Source organism: Apis laboriosa, unplaced genomic scaffold (genome assembly GCF_014066325.1).
Source record: "Apis laboriosa isolate Shangri-la unplaced genomic scaffold, ASM1406632v1 scaffold5_cov152, whole genome shotgun sequence".
In the NCBI taxonomy this organism is placed as follows: Eukaryota; Metazoa; Arthropoda; class Insecta; order Hymenoptera; family Apidae; genus Apis; species Apis laboriosa.
In genome coordinates, this window is record NW_025223857.1 from 916,873 (window position 1) to 933,651 (window position 16,779).

Sequence of the window (16,779 nt, forward strand, 5' to 3'; positions counted from 1 at the left end):
ATTTAGTTCATATAAATATATTCATTGTAAAAAAAAAAGAATTAAAAAGATGTTTTGTTCAAATATAAAATATAATTAAATATAAAAAAATAGATAAATACTAAATTTTAAATTAATCTTTTCAATTAAAAATTAAAATACTAACTTGAATACGCCCTCTTAAGTAACTATTTAAAATAAAACGCATTTGCAGTAACAAATGCATGTATTTACTACATGCACTATCTTATATAGTTATTCAATGGTTTATAATTATCAATCCGTTGTTTCCGCCAAAAAGCCTTATATTTGTATTATGTCGTACGATATTTCTTTCTTTTCATTATATTTATATAAGTATAATATTTTGTTTCGCCAAATTTTCAATTTTATAACGTCCTATTTATCATAAAAAAATGTCTGAAGGTAATTCTTAATTTATGTGAATATTTATATTTACAATTTTTATATTTTATAAATCTTAATACATTTCATGTTATATTCATTATAACATGTGCAATAATTTGTATCATATAATTATATAGAAATCATTTTTAATCAATAATTATTAAGATTAATTATATATTTTTTATTAACATATTTTTTATATCAGTTATAATATAAGAAATTAAAAATATAAGAAAAATAATTTAAATAATTACATTAATCATTAATAAAAAAATTTATTTTATTATTTATTTAAATTTATTAATAAAAAAATTTATTTAAATATATTTTATAGAAAAAGGAACCACACAAGATATGTGGACATCTTATAAAGAATTACAGAATCTTGTAGAACGATATATTACTTCTTCTTCAACAACTCATGATCTTCATGAATTTACAGAAACTCTACGTAATCATAGGCAAAATTTTTTAACACTTTTAGAAAATCCTGTAAGTGATTATATAAAACCAAATATTTATAATATTAAATATGAAATAATAATAAAAATATTATAAATTATTATATTATATGATATATTTTATTATAGCCTCCAAATAAAAACAGCAGAGAAGAAATAATAAAGGGAGCTACAGATGGTATTACACTTCCTGATTTAGGGCATCAGTTATTATCAAAAGAATTGGTTGATGAAACTCTTATTATATCAGATATGTATAAACTTAATGAGTTTATGGCATTAGATCTTTTATGCACTGCTCAGTTGCAAATGCCTTATCATCCTAGTTTACCCAGAGGATTAACAGCTATTTTATTATATTATGATGGGAAAAAAGCACTTACATCAACTTTAAGAATGCTTGTACAAGCAAGAATGGGACATAGTTGGAAAATTGATGCTTCACTTGCTCTTTTGAGACATATTACAGAATATATGAATAAATTACAAGATGATTTATTAGATAGAATTTTATCATTGTTAGAAAAAATGGATCCTATAAAAGAACAAGAACTATTGGAAAAAAATCGAGCTTTAGGTGGACCAAAACATCGATATATGGTTATGAAACTTTATAATGATTCTAGACAAGATTTGGCAGACATTTTATATTTGTGGTCTGCACAATCTTCATTGCCAAATTCAATTTTATTTCGTTTATTATCTCTATTACAAACAAAACAAATTGGACCAGAAGCCTATGAAAAAGGTCCAGATAAGGTCACACTTGCTATTATAATGAGTGTGTTAAATGCAATCAATTTTAGTTCATTTTCTACTCGTGAGAATGGTGAAGGTATATTTTTTTATCAATTATAAATATAATTTTTATATTACAATTTCTGATTTAATATTTTTTTTTCAGAATTGATTAATTCCATGCCATTAATTTTGGAAAGAGGAGCACATGAAGAACTATATCAAAAATTAATAACACCTAATATTAATTGGGAATGTGCTGGATTACGTGGGATTATACAATTTGCTTTTGCAGTTGCTCTCACAACAATAAAAACTGCAGCTAACATACAAATTTTGAATATTACCACAGAAGATGAGAGATTGTTGGAAGCAGCTTTAACAAATAAATGTTTTCATTTTATGGCGGAAATATTATTTAAGAACAAAAGCATATATTATGAAGAATTTTATCTTCGTTATTTTCATTCTCTTATTTCTGATTTTATATTGCTGATGCCTTTAAAAGTTAAAGATTTACGAAGTCGAGCGGATGAATCTATGCGTTTGATTCAGGCGTATCAACAAGAGGGTATTGAACCACCTTTAAATTTAGATAATCATTTTGAATATTTAATGTTAACAATAGCAGAATTATATAAAGAAGATCCTTTAAAACTGAAGTTAGTTAATGATTATTGGTGTTATACTGATTCCACGCATACATCCGATTCTGCACATATTAAGCGCTCACTTTCTAGAGAAGTTGCTCTTTTTAAATTCGTACGTCTCGCAGGTGAAATATTACCAGCAGGATTATTTGTGCCATATCTTAAGATGATCGCATCTCTTGCATGTTCTCCAGAAGCAGCAAAGCAAGCATTTAGTTTTTTAAAACCAAATGGTAAATATTTATTTTTTTATGGAATATTATTTGTTGTTTTTTTAATTAAAAAATATTAAAACAAAAAAATATTTATAGGATCTTCTGGATCAACAACAATTTCTTGGGATCACTTTTTCAAATCTTTAAACCTGTACTATGATAATCTTAGAACTGAATTGCCTCCCAGTCAGGATACTGTTTACCGTCAAAGAAGCCATCCCAAAGGCATTACACCTGAAGAAGTTAAAGGTCTTGAAGCAGTCTTATTGGTTGTTCGAGTGATTGCAAAAAATGACATAGAAGATAGATTAAGAAGAGATATATATTATCATCCAGGATGGAAAGTAATACCATCTTTGATAGGCTTAGTCAGTTGTGGAATATCTATTCCATTGAAGAGTGTTTTAATAAGAACACTTGCTGCATTAGTAATGTCATCTGAAACTTCATTCACAGTATGGCAAAGTTTAGAAGCTGCACAAATAGTTCCAAATATACCAACAATAAGCAGCTATCAACCAAGAGGAGTTCAAACTGAATTAGAAGAAATTGAATCGAAAAAAGATGAATATCCATTAACGCGAGCAATGCTTGAACTTTTAGATGTTCTCACTAACTTTCCTATATTACGATTATCGGGAATGGGGCAGCGTAATCCCGGTTTTGATCAGTACTTGCGTTTTATAATTAATACTGTTTTTTTAAAATTTCATACACGATCATATAAAAATCCAGGAGAAAAATGGGAAGTTTCAGAAGCTTGTTTAAAAATATTTTTAAAGCTTATTAAACAATATGAGCCTGCTGTAGAAGATTTTACTGGATGTAAAGTGGAACTTCAAAGCGGAGAAGTTACAATGGTCAATTCTGGTTATTACATTATGACTCAATTACATTCCAAATCTGAATTACTTCATGTTATATTATATATTCTTGATAAAGGTTGCACTAATTTCGATACTTATGAACTTTTTCCTGGTAAAAAAAATCTTGAAAATAGCACTTTGTATTGTTTGGAAATATTAGAAAGAGGATTGAATACACAACATAACTATATGGCTCAATCAGCTGCTGCAAAATCTATACATACAATTTTGACCGGATTATCAAGATTACTTTTAGAAGTGGATCCACAATCAAAAAGGCCTGATTATATGATAAATATTGCTAAATATGTTTCGTACAGTTCTTGGCTTCCGCAACATGCATTTCACGCTGTCGGTATTATTTATGAAGTGACTAATGAACCAGGAGCAGATTCTGAGTTACTTTCTATGTTTACAGCTACTCCTGCTTTAGCTACGAATATTCGACATGGTTTTGTGGAATGCTTGGATGCAGATGAAGATACTGAAAATGAAAAACAATATACTGGTAGTTGCAAAAATCGGATTTTACTTTTAATGATGCAAAGCCTTAGAAGACCTACTCCAAATCTCTCTCACTATCTATTAGGCTTTGAAATTACTAAAGATATCAAAAAAACTGTTTTACAACAACCCGGTATTCTAGGATTTCCTCGTACATGTTTACATTCAATATTAGGAATTTTAGAACAATCTCTTGAACGTGGTCGTGACAAAATAACAGAGGCTTGTTATTGTCTTCTTTATATGTTAGCTGAAAACAGCAAGACATTTGTTTCAGTTTTAAGATTTTTACGAACTAGTGCAAATCAAGATTTTATACAGAGACATCTTTCAAAATTACCATTTGAAGGATGGAACACAATAATAGAACTTGGTTGCATGTCATGGTTATTGAAAATAGCCGCAATTGAATTACGAGTTGCTGGTGGAAGTTCACAGAATTCTTTAATTCAACGATTAGTTGGAAACTTTGGTCAAGAAAAAGGACAAATTGTACCATCACAGAAACTTCTGATGGATCTTTTGCATTATATTGAATTTCAATTTCAATTGGAGTCATCTTTATGTTTAGATTTCTTTGATCCATCACAAGTTGAAATGGTTTTTGCACGATGTAGTGTTCCCGTTGCGTTAGTAGGAGGTCCTCGACTTATAGAAATTAAAAAATTATATTCCATTATCACTGAGGAATTAGCTGTTACTCAAAGTAGTGCAATTGCTACTCAACGTAATCCTATGCAAGATGAAGTACAGAAAATTTTAAAATACGCTTTAGAAAGAAACCAAACAAAATTATTATCTTATGCTACAGTAAAATTTTTAGAAGGTTGGTGTCAAACAACAGAAATATTATTTTGTGTTGCAACAAATCAACAACTTCCTACACCTCAAAAGCAGAATTTATTGTTGAATCTATCCCATGATTTATTACAAAAGATGACATCTTGCGAAGCTTTAAGCGAGATTAAAACTTTAGTATCCGGAACAGTGCTGATGTTATTAGTACATCTGCGAAATAGTTTCATCACTCAAACAGATAGTGAGTCATTTCCTTCATCGCCCTCAAATGCAACAATGATGAAAATTATTTTGAGTCATATTTTGCAATGGATTTTAAACGCAGGAGCCTCTTCACAAAAAGTAATTACCCATTTATATGCGGTATTATTGAATTTTCTTTGCGTAGTTGGTTTAGAAAAATCAGAAAATACGAATATCATTGATTTAATGTATGTTAATCAGTTAGATAGTTCAATGAATAGAGTAATGCCTATTCAGGAACGTTCTCATCGATACGCAACAATACAAGTAATAAACAGTTTTGGAAATAAATTGATGGATATTTTATGTCATAATTGCTCGGGTGGTCACGATGTATCTAAAATGTTGGCATTATCTTGCTTGGATAAGATATTGGAATTAGATTATGATAACGCTTGGATAATGTATTTAACCAGTAGAGGATATTTAAAGCACATGATAGAAAGTCTTTTAGAATCTGATAAAATGTTACAAAACATGTTACATCCAGAACCTCAGACATTAAGACCATTATATTTATATGAAGCAAAGATGGCAACATTTTGCAGAATGGCCTCTACAAGATTAGGTGCTGAAAGTCTTTTGGAGAATAAAATTCTATCGTGTATGTCAAGTATGACAGCTTTTAATTACCATCCTGATGTTCCATTAGGTTTTTCAGTAAGAAATCCTCATTCCTTTACACCTTCTCCTGGTCAACGTTATCAGCAAATCCTTTTGCCTGCTTTGTATCTTTGTGATGCTTTGCTTACCACTCTTGGAACAGAGAATCAATCATGTGCCATACAAGTTTGTGGTTTTCTACAGAGCCATCGAGGCATTATCGAAATGGTACTACGAGATGCTTATCAGGAACCAAATGCACTTATTTTGAAAGAAATGGCTTGTCTTACAGGTGTAATATCTCGATCTGCGAACATTGACATGTATAAATTAGTAGATGAAGAATTGGATAAAGCTGATTTTGAATTAGAAGATGTTAGTGGTATAAGAGAACTTCGTGCTCATCTATATCGATTACAAAGATTAATGTTGGCACTATTGTATAAATTCCAATTACAGCCAGCTCCTAGCTGTTTAAATCACAAGAATGTAGAGGAAAACGAAAAACATATTTCTCGTGTACAAATAGTTGCAAATATTATGTTATATACTCGAAACCAGATGCAGCATAATAGAATGGATCAAAAAATAAGAAACGTACTTTTTGAGCCTCATTTAACTCTAAAACCAAGAGGAAGAGAAGATAGAATAAAAGACACATCTGGAGGAGTACATTTAGGAACAATTGTCGATCAACTTGTGTCTGTCACGAATTTATTAGATACTGAATTACTTCAAATTGACACTCTTAAAAAACAATCGGAAAGCGTTGGAGAAATGATTATAGACAAATTAAAAGACTATATGTCCGAAGAAGAAGCGGAACTCGATGTACAGAAGCAACGAGTTATAGTGAAACAACGATTGAATCATTGGGTAAAAGAAAAGCATCAAATCATAAAATATTGTTTTCTAATAATAGAACATGCATTGTATATTCTTTGGAGTCATTTGGATTTTTATATGATACAAGTGATATCACGGCATAGTCGAATGCAAGGTAAATTTATATTAATATATAATATATTATAATTAATAAATGATATGAAATATTAAAATTATCTTGTTTTTATTTTAGTATCTTCAGGAAGTATAGATGAAGATACAGTGACATGGAAAATATCTTCAGAAACTTTAATGGAATTAAAGCAAGGTCTTGTTTCTACATTTACAGATAGTTTTATTACTCAATTAGTAAATATACATAGTAAATATGCACTGATGGAACATAAGGATAAGGATTCCATTGAAAGCCCAGGTCTTCAATTTGTTGAAGCTCTTGTCAGAAGAATAAAAAGATTATTACAGTTCACATTTGTAGAATAATATTGTGTCTATGATTCAAATGTACAACATATTTTTTTACATACCAGTGTATTAACAAATAATTATCCAAAACATTATCTCATAAACAGTATTTATTATAAAAAAAGTCTTCAATAAATAATTTCTATATAGATACAATTTATTGAAAAAATATATTTCATCCTTTCATTAATAATATTTTCAAAATTCATTCAAATAATATTTTTTACATAAATAATATATGAATACTTAAAATAATGTTAATATCATTTTCATATATTTTGTTTTCTCTAACAATATGTGCAATATAATTTTACTGTTACATTTTATTGCTATTTTATATAATTGCATTGTATATTAATAATAAATTAAATATCCAGATATTTATGATATATCTATTTTCTTTAAATTACAATTATATATATTATAATGAATGAATAGAAATAGATTAAATATTTTTTAAGAAGTAATAACAGCTTCATCCCATGGTCCGTAAATGTTATCTTTATATTTTTGACATTTTACATACCAATAAGGACAAATAAAATGTAAAAATATTACAATTGCAATAAATACATAAGAAAGAATTTGTGATACTATTAACAGAAAATATAATGTACTCAATGTTAAAAAAATTGAAATTATTATTTTATTATTTAATTTATATGTCAAAAATGGTAATAAGACAAAACATTGAACAGAAACAGTAAGAAGAGAAAAAGCATGTAATGGAGATGCTAATCTAGATGCTAACATTAAGGAGCCAAAAATTGAAGATGTTATGGATAAAGAATCAGATAAAGAAATTTGTAAAGAACCATACTTACTAAATATTAAATGTACTATAAACATTAATATTGTCATAGCATAAATTGTGTCTGTACTAATGGTTTCAGTTAAAGTTTTTAATACAGGCGATAAAATATATCCAAATGTGAGAAAAATCAATACAGTTCTAATATATTTTGTTAATTCAATCAAAATATTTGGCCTTTTGAAACAATATACAAAATAACCGAATATTGTAAATATTACACTAAATATAAATATGATATCAGGACTAGTCCATTGATTGTTTAACCAAATAAATATGATAACAAAAAGAATTACAATATTTAACTGTATACATACGCTGGCACCGAAAGTTATTGCTTCCAATAATGTCACATTATTTGGTTTTACATTTTTACGTAATTGTTTCAAAAACGAACCATCTGTATAATTATCCGCCAAACCATAATTTTCATACAAATTCTTCTGCCACTGTATTGTCATAATGTACTTGGATCTTTTTTTTTTTATCAAAATTTCAGTTATATTTGAATTTGATAGTTAAATATCAAATATAATATCAATCCGTGAATTAGGTATTATCAATAAATGATAGTTAATATATTTATGCATTTTCCTTACGTATGTATTTCGTATTATTGAATTTTTGCTTTTTATACTACAAAAGAAGCAGTACAATTTCAATTAATTTTGAATTAATCATAATTTTGTAATTTATTGAATATCAAACCATACATCTTGATTAAAAAGATTATTGAAAAATATTATTAAAAAGTTTTTTTAGAATCGTTAAATTGTAAAGCATATTTTTTCAAATATAAATTTTATTTATTTAAATTAACCAATAAAATAAAATTCATGATATAAAAAATATGAAATCATAATAATATTACTGATTAGTTCTCTTTTCTATTATTATTTTTGACGAAATAACCAATAAATGTGTCATTGTAAACTTTAATTTTCTAAAAAAGAAATAAAGTGGTAAAAGTATGGTCAAAATTTAAAATAATTTGAATACATTCTAATGAAAATATTTCATTTGTTTTTTAAATCTATTCACACGAATTGAAATATATATTACATATTAAATATATCTTCTCACTTATATATATATATATATATTATATATATTTAAATATATATATAATTAATAATATATATAATAACTAATAATATATATACATACATATATATATATATATATTTATATTTATATATATATTATCATTTATTTACTTATCTATATATATATAAATATATATGTAAGTAAATAAATTATTATTTTATATTACTATTTGTTTGCCACAATTTTTAATTCTTTTATATAATAAGTATTTTATTATGTTATCAATGTAATATGAAAAATTATAATTTTATCATTTTTAATTCTTATAGAACTATGACTAATTTATGTTTTATTATTACAGAAAAAAATTTTTTAAAGTTTCATAGCTAAGACAATAAATAAAAATGCAAAAATTTAAACGAGCTCAAGCAGAAAATAAAATAGCAATTAACAAACATTTAGAAGCAAATGCCTATTTAGAATCATCTAGTGAGGATGAAAATGATAGAAATGAAGAAGATATGCAGAATGTAGTCGAAAAAGTTTTAGCTTCTTATCAAGGAAAAGAAGCAGATGCAGAAAAAATGTTATCATATTTAATTAATATTTTCCAATCTGGCAATGCTGTTTGTTTAATATGTATTTCAACCATAAAAAAAGCAGATCCGGTAAATTTTTTTTACTGTTTTTTATATATTAGATTATAATATAAAATTCTTATATATATATAATATATAAAAGTATATATAATATAAAATTCTTTAGATAACTTTCATGTCTTTTAATATATATTTCATTTAATTAATTTTAATGTTTTAGATTTGGAACTGTAACAAATGTTTTGCTTTTTTACATCTGTCTTGCATTTTGCATTGGATACAGGATAGTTTAAATGTTAAACGTGAGAAAGGCATTACATTGATATGGGCATGGTAAGAAATATCCTAAAAGATTTTATACATATATATTTATATATTAAATAATAATATATTTATTTAGTTATTGTTTACAAACATGTTTTAGTCCAAAATGTCGTATGGAATATAAGCAAGATGATGTACCTCGTAATTATAAGTGCTTTTGTGGAAAATCTATTGATCCACTATATCATCCATGGAATATTCCACATTCGTGTGGAGAAACTTGTGGTAAATCCTTAAAACCAGAATGTGGTCACAAATGTGTTTTACTTTGTCATCCTGGGCCATGTCCTCCTTGTGCAAAAACAATATCTATCAAATGCTATTGTGGCAAACAAATGCCTCAACAACGACGATGTAATGCTAAAGAATGGAGCTGTGGCACTATATGCAATAAAAAATATAAATTATGTTCACATACTTGCAAGCAAATATGCCATTCAGGAGAATGTCCTCCTTGTTCAGAAGTATTATTATTGGAATGTCATTGTAAGATTAACAAAGAATTAAAACAATGCTATGAAAGTTCATGGATTTGTGATAAACCTTGCGGCAGACTTCTTTCTTGTAATGTTCATACATGCTTAGGTAAATGTCATTTAGTTAATGATTGTGGATCTTGTTTATTGGAACAAAATAGAACATGTCCATGTGGAAAAAAACGTTATGCCATTTCATGCAAACAAGAACAATTACCTACATGTGGAGATACATGTGGAAAATTATTGAATTGTGGTGCACACTACTGTAATATGAGATGTCATATAGATCGGTGTGGACAATGTTTAGAGGTAGTCACAAAATCATGTAGATGTGGCAATTATCAAAAAGAAATTGCATGTGGTAAAGAGTTTCATTGCAATAAGAAATGCACGCAAATGCGTTTGTGCGGTAGACATTTATGTAACAAAAAATGTTGCGATTGCTTAATTAAAAATACATATAATATTTGTGAAAAAATATGTGAAAATACTTTAAACTGCCGCAAACATAAATGTGCCGCTCCTTGTCATAGTGGTCCTTGTTATCCGTGTGCACGAACTGATATTATTCAGTGTAAATGCGGATACAATAAAATAATAGTACCATGTGGTACAATAAAAAAAATCAAACCTCCAGCTTGCAATAAATCGTGTAAAATACCGCCAATTTGCCATCATCCAAAACGAGAAACTCACAAATGTCATCAAGGTCCTTGTCCACCTTGCAAAAAAATTTGCAACTTAGTATATAAACGATGTGGTCATCTTTGTGTCGCTATTTGTCACACAAAAGTATGGGTAAAAGTATATAAAAATGATACGAAGATACAACCAACTGGACCTTGGGACATACAAAAAGAAACTATGCAACTAAAAACATTACCTTGTCCACCATGTGAAGTTTCAGTACCAATTACATGTTTAGGAGAACACGAGACACGTCCATGGCCTTGTCATATGGCTAAATCTACTTCTTGCGGAAGATTATGTGGGAAAATATTATCATGTATGAATCATACATGTAAATTAATTTGTCATAAAATATCATTTTCTAAAGAAGATATAAGTGGTACTCCATGCATGGAATGTGAAAAACCATGTCTATTTCCACGACCACAAGGCTGCACGCATTTATGCCCAAAACCTTGTCATCCTGCACCATGTAGTCCCTGCAAGCAATTAATTAAAATTTTATGTCACTGTGGTATAAGTACTTTATACCGCAGATGTTCAGAACTTACATCAGCTAAAGCAGAACAACGTAATGAATTGCTTAAATGTGGAAATCAATGTCCAAAAAATGTAATTAAATTATTTATTAATTTATTTTATGTTATTATTTTCTGTAATTAAGTAATTATATTCTTTTTCAGTATTCTTGTGGACATCGATGTATAAATGATTGTCATCCAGGTCCATGTAAGAATGAAAAAAAATGCAATAAGAAAGTGAAACTATTTTGTGAATGCAAACGTATTAAGAAAGATTTTATTTGCTCATTGATACAAAAAAATGAAATTTGCATAAAATGTGACGATGTTTGTAACAAATTAAAAATAGAAAAACGTCAAGCTGAGGCTGCTTTATTAGAACAAAAACGGCAAGCAGAAGAAATACGTAATCAACAAGAAATCGAAAAGTTTGAACGAAAATTTAAACCTCGTCGTAAAGGAAAAGATAAATTCGATAAAAGACAATTATTAAATGAAAATTGTAATAATTATAGAAAATATTGGATTTTAGCCATTTTAATATGTTTTATAGGTATTGGAATATTTTATGCAAGCATTCAAAAATTTTAAACAAAAATATTTATTAAATCTTATGTGTACAATATTTGTTATTTTAAAAAGAAAAAATCTAAGATTTTTGTTATATAATTATATTTTTATTTCTAATTTAATAAATTATTTGAATCTTTAATAATTTGAATATAATGAATATAATTTAATGTTAATATTTTATATATAAATGTACATCAGCATATTATATATTTTTATGATTTTGTGCCATACAATTATAAAAATTTAAGAATTTTTACATGAATTCTATAAATTTTTATTTTAATTATATAAAAAAAAATAGCTATTACAAAATAATAATAAATATTGAAAGTACTTCAATTTTATTTCACAGTTTTGACACAAAATAAATTATTTTAAGTCATTATATTAATTTTTATTTAATAAAAATTATCCATATATTTAAATTTATTTATATTTACGATTTATATGATGATTTTTTTTTTCCTTTCTTCATTGATGGCTATAAATTTTATTCATAAAATATTTCAGAGTAGTTAAAAAGTGCCATCTATTAGAAAGTTATTTCTTAATCAAACGTTTGAATCGCCTAATATTAGAGGTTATATTGAATGGATAAGTAATGTAAAGTAATTTTATTTTTGTTTACATCAGTGAACTGATAAAAATATAATGGCAGTTCCATCAGTTTCATTATCAACGAGAAATAAAAAGCATTTTTTAGGTGTTCCAGCACCTTTGGGATATGTAGCTGGTGTTGGAAGAGGGTAATTTATAAAAACAATATTTTTTAGTTAACCTCTTTTAATAAAATAAACATTAATTTTTAATTATTGATATATTTTCTTTTAGAGCTACTGGATTTACAACTAGATCTGACATTGGTCCAGCTCGAGATGCTAACGATGTTTCGTAAGTATTTTATTATATTTGATTTTTTATCAACACGAAAATGTTTTATATTAATTTTTATATTTCATTTATAGAGATGATAGACATGCTCCACCTACAAAAAGAACAAAAAAAAAGGAAGAAGAAGAAGAAGATGAAGAAGATTTGAATGATTCTAATTATGATGAATTTTCTGGATATGGAGGATCATTATTTAGTAAGGTAAAATATTCAACAAAAATTTTTTTGATCATATAACTTATTTTATTAAATAATTAAACATTTTGTAGGATCCATATGATAAAGATGATGAAGAAGCTGATGCTATTTATGAGGCAATTGATAAACGAATGGATGAAAAGCGTAAGGAGTACAGAGAAAAAAGGCTCAGAGAAGAATTAGAAAGGTATCGTCAAGAACGTCCTAAAATTCAACAACAGTTTTCAGATTTAAAAAGAGAATTGGTAAATGTAAGCGAAGAAGAATGGAAAAATGTTCCAGAAGTTGGTGATGCTAGAAATCGAAAGCAACGAAATCCACGAGCAGAAAAATTTACACCATTACCAGATTCTGTTCTTGCACGAAATTTAGGTGGTGAAACGTCCACTAGTATAGATCCATCAAGTGGTTTGGCATCTATGATGCCTGGTGTAGCAACACCTGGAATGTTAACACCTACAGGAGATTTAGATTTAAGGAAAATTGGACAAGCAAGAAATACTTTAATGAATGTTAAATTGAATCAAGTTTCTGATTCTGTAGAAGGACAAACTGTTGTGGATCCTAAGGGTTATCTTACAGATTTGCAAAGTATGATACCAACGTATGGTGGTGATATCAAGTAAATGAAACATAAAAATATTAAATATATCTTAATATATTTGCTAATTTAATTTAATGATAATTTAATTAATTTTATATAATTATTCTTATTTAATTTTAGTGATATTAAAAAAGCCAGATTATTGCTGAAATCTGTAAGAGAAACGAATCCTAATCATCCTCCAGCATGGATTGCTTCTGCACGTTTAGAAGAAGTTACAGGAAAAGTGCAAGCTGCACGAAATTTGATAATGAAAGGCTGTGAAGTAAATCCTACATCAGAAGACTTATGGTTAGAAGCAGCTAGACTTCAACCACCAGATACAGCTAAAGCAGTAATTGCTCAATCTGTTCGACATATACCAACATCTGTTAGAATTTGGATAAAAGCAGCAGATTTAGAAACCGAAACAAAAGCAAAAAGAAGAGTATATCGTAAAGCATTAGAGCATATCCCTAATTCAGTAAGATTATGGAAAGCTGCAGTAGAATTAGAAGAGCCAGAAGATGCGCGAATTTTACTTAGTCGAGCGGTCGAATGTTGTCCAACTAGTGTAGATTTATGGCTTGCGCTTGCTCGATTAGAAACCTACGATAATGCCAGAAAAGTACTTAATAAAGCAAGAGAAAATATTCCAACTGACAGACAAATTTGGACAACTGCTGCTAAATTGGAAGAAGCAAATGGGAATAAACATATGGTTGAGAAAATTATTGATCGTGCAATATCTTCTTTAAGCGCAAATGGTGTGGAAATTAATAGAGAACATTGGTTTAAAGAAGCTATGGAAGCTGAAAAGGCTGGAGCAGTACATACATGTCAAGTAATAGTTAAAGCAATTATTGGTTTTGGAGTAGAAGAAGAGGATAGAAAACATACATGGATGGAAGATGCAGAAACTGTAAGGCTTTATATTCCATTTATATTTAATGTTATACAATCAAAATATATATATTATTTGAATTCATTTTAGTGTGCTCAACAAGGTGCGTTGGAATGTGCTAGAGCAGTATATGCTTATGCATTATCGACATTTCCAAGTAAAAAATCGATTTGGTTACGTGCTGCTTATTTTGAAAAAACGTATGGAACACGAGAATCTTTAGAATCTTTGCTTCAAAGAGCAGTTGCTCATTGTCCAAAGAGTGAAGTACTTTGGCTTATGGGTGCAAAATCAAAATGGTTAGCCGTAAGTAAAATTTAAAAAAAAAAAAAATTTTACGAAAATATTTTTATAATTAATATAAAATTTTTTTTTAAGGGAGATGTTCCAGCAGCAAGAGGTATATTATCACTTGCATTTCAAGCAAATCCAAATTCGGAGGAAATTTGGTTAGCAGCTGTAAAACTAGAATCAGAAAATTCTGAATATGAAAGAGCTCGACGATTGCTTGCGAAAGCACGAGCATCTGCACCAACTCCTAGAGTGATGATGAAAAGTGCAAAATTAGAATGGGCTTTGAATAATCTTGATGCAGCTTTATTACTTCTAAAGGAAGCATTAGAAGCATTTGATGATTTTCCAAAATTATGGCTAATGAAAGGACAAATCGAAGAACAACAAGGAAACTTGGATAAAGCTTTAGAAACATATAATCAAGCTGTAAATGTTCATCTCATATTTTTTATTAATTAATTTTTATTAATTATTTATTTTTATTTATTTATTTTATTTTTATAGATAAAAAAATGTCCAAATTCTATTCCATTGTGGCGTTTATTAGCACAATTAGAACATAGAAAAGGTCAAGTTACTAAAGCTAGATCAGTTTTGGAAAAGGCTCGTTTAAAAAATTCGAAGAATCCAGAACTTTGGTTAGAAGCTATCAGAAATGAATTAAAGTCTGGTGGTGTTAGAGATATGGCAAATACGCTTATGGCAAAAGCACTTCAAGAATGCCCAACATCTGGTTTACTTTGGGCAGAAGCAATTTTTATGGAACCTCGACCGCAAAGAAAAACAAAAAGTGTAGATGCTTTGAAAAAATGCGAGCATGATCCTCATGTGCTTCTTGCAGTATCTAAGTAAGTAATTAACATAGAATATTTTTATAAAATATTATATTTTAATATTTTATAAAAATATAATTTATATTAATAATTTTTTATCATTTTAATAATTATTTGATAGATTATTTTGGTGTGAACATAAAATTTCGAAATGTCGAGATTGGTTTAATCGAACAGTTAAAATAGATCCAGATTTAGGAGATGCTTGGGCATATTTCTATAAGTTTGAACTTTTAAATGGAACAGAAGAACAACAAGAAGATGTAAAAAAGAGATGTATTGCTGCAGAACCTCATCATGGTGAAAATTGGTGTAAAGTTTCCAAAAATATAGTAAATTGGTGTTTAAGTACGGACCAAATTTTAATATTAGTTGCAAAAGATTTACCAATTCCAATATAATATTTGATTAATAATTTAAATTAATATTATATATAGATATTTTTTAAAAATTAGTTATAACTGAATAAATAATTTAAATATAAAATTTTTTAAAATTCACTTTTAATTTCCATTTTATTTTACTTAAATATTTTAGCTCATAATTTATTAGCATTTATTAATATTATATATGCATATTTTTTTAACAATTTAAGATATTTCAATTTCAAAGCCATTTCTTAAGCATATAAATTTTATGAAATAAAGAGAGTAAATAGTAGGAAAAGGATAAAGATAGGATAAAAATGTTAAAATCAGTTTTATATTCAGAAATGCCGTAAATTCAGAGAAAGACAACAAAGAAAGAATAAAAAATAGTAAGAGAAGAATAGAGATAAAATAAGAATTGACCATCAGTGTCAACTTTTAAGTGTCAAAAACATCTCTTTAAAGTAAAAGAAAGATAATATAACAATTAAAAATGATCGCTATCTCTTGAGTATTTTTGAGTATTTTTAAGATATTTTTAATATTTAATCTTATTCAAGAGATAGCATTGATCGTCAATTCTTAGCTTATTTCTGTTCTGCTCTTTCTACTATCCTTTCTCTTTATATTTTATTTGCAGCATTCTGAAGATGGCGTTGATTTCAATATTTTTATTGTCTCTATCCTTCTCTCACTGTTTGTATTCTTTGTGCATTTTTTTCTATAAAATTCTACATTGCTATATTATGTTATATCTCTATCATAATAATTATATATATATTTATTTTAATTTTATTATACCACTATTAATATTACAATTTTATTCTGTGCCGAATCGATAATATTGTAAATGATATTAAAATGGTATGTGATACGTGGATTTAAGTATAT

At 27.4% G+C, this 16,779-nt stretch overlaps 4 protein-coding genes across 7 annotated transcripts; 3 read left to right on the forward strand and 1 right to left on the reverse strand.

Moving 5' to 3' along the window:
* Positions 1–259: 259 nt before the first annotated feature.
* Positions 260–6,919, forward strand: LOC122718236 (nuclear pore complex protein Nup205). Its single transcript, XM_043943108.1, has 6 exons — positions 260–405; positions 722–879; positions 978–1,683; positions 1,753–2,469; positions 2,548–6,465; positions 6,544–6,919. Exons 1-6 carry the CDS (start codon positions 396–398, stop codon positions 6,789–6,791), a joined length of 5,757 nt encoding a protein of 1,918 aa, XP_043799043.1. The 5' UTR covers positions 260–395; the 3' UTR covers positions 6,792–6,919.
* A 232-nt stretch (positions 6,920–7,151) lies between these two features.
* On the reverse strand, positions 7,152–8,175 carry LOC122718239 (phosphatidylinositol N-acetylglucosaminyltransferase subunit C). Its single transcript, XM_043943114.1, has one exon. It carries the CDS (start codon positions 8,043–8,045, stop codon positions 7,230–7,232), a length of 816 nt encoding a protein of 271 aa, XP_043799049.1. The 5' UTR covers positions 8,046–8,175; the 3' UTR covers positions 7,152–7,229.
* On the forward strand, positions 8,122–11,835 carry LOC122718237 (NF-X1-type zinc finger protein NFXL1). Of its 4 annotated transcripts, none has more exons than XM_043943110.1 (5): positions 8,122–8,137; positions 8,993–9,299; positions 9,451–9,563; positions 9,655–11,335; positions 11,407–11,835. In XM_043943110.1, the coding sequence occupies exons 2-5, from the start codon at positions 9,036–9,038 to the stop codon at positions 11,833–11,835; spliced, it is 2,487 nt and encodes an 828-aa protein (XP_043799045.1). In that variant the 5' UTR covers positions 8,122–8,137; positions 8,993–9,035. The 4 variants fall into 4 exon arrangements, with proteins under 4 accessions (XP_043799045.1, XP_043799046.1, XP_043799047.1 ...); XM_043943111.1 differs by lacking the exon at positions 8,122–8,137 and adding an exon at positions 8,171–8,183; XM_043943112.1 differs by lacking the exon at positions 8,122–8,137 and adding an exon at positions 8,341–8,358.
* A 552-nt stretch (positions 11,836–12,387) lies between these two features.
* LOC122717974 (pre-mRNA-processing factor 6) lies at positions 12,388–15,955 on the forward strand. Its single transcript, XM_043942570.1, has 9 exons — positions 12,388–12,563; positions 12,649–12,708; positions 12,783–12,909; positions 12,978–13,528; positions 13,631–14,411; positions 14,484–14,699; positions 14,772–15,113; positions 15,192–15,535; positions 15,642–15,955. Exons 1-9 carry the CDS (start codon positions 12,469–12,471, stop codon positions 15,919–15,921), a joined length of 2,796 nt encoding a protein of 931 aa, XP_043798505.1. The 5' UTR covers positions 12,388–12,468; the 3' UTR covers positions 15,922–15,955.
* The last annotated feature ends 824 nt before the right edge of the window (positions 15,956–16,779 follow it).

Bases quoted from the DNA above. Each gene is read 5' to 3' on its own strand.
- LOC122718236 (XM_043943108.1), top strand. The intron at 1,684-1,752 runs GTATATTTTTTT...TTTTTTTTTCAG, and splicing joins TACTCGTGAGAATGGTGAAG to AATTGATTAATTCCATGCCA. The intron at 6,466-6,543 runs GTAAATTTATAT...TTTTTATTTTAG, and splicing joins ACGGCATAGTCGAATGCAAG to TATCTTCAGGAAGTATAGAT.
- LOC122718239 (XM_043943114.1), bottom strand. From the start codon at position 8,045: ATGACAATACAGTGGCAGAAGAATTTGTATGAAAATTATGGTTTGGCG.
- LOC122718237 (XM_043943110.1), top strand. From the start codon at position 9,036: ATGCAAAAATTTAAACGAGCTCAAGCAGAAAATAAAATAGCAATTAAC. The intron at 9,564-9,654 runs GTAAGAAATATC...AACATGTTTTAG, and splicing joins ATTACATTGATATGGGCATG to TCCAAAATGTCGTATGGAAT. The intron at 11,336-11,406 runs GTAATTAAATTA...ATTCTTTTTCAG, and splicing joins GAAATCAATGTCCAAAAAAT to TATTCTTGTGGACATCGATG.
- LOC122717974 (XM_043942570.1), top strand. From the start codon at position 12,469: ATGGCAGTTCCATCAGTTTCATTATCAACGAGAAATAAAAAGCATTTT. The intron at 12,709-12,782 runs GTAAGTATTTTA...TTTCATTTATAG, and splicing joins CGAGATGCTAACGATGTTTC to AGATGATAGACATGCTCCAC. The intron at 13,529-13,630 runs GTAAATGAAACA...ATTTAATTTTAG, and splicing joins ACGTATGGTGGTGATATCAA to TGATATTAAAAAAGCCAGAT.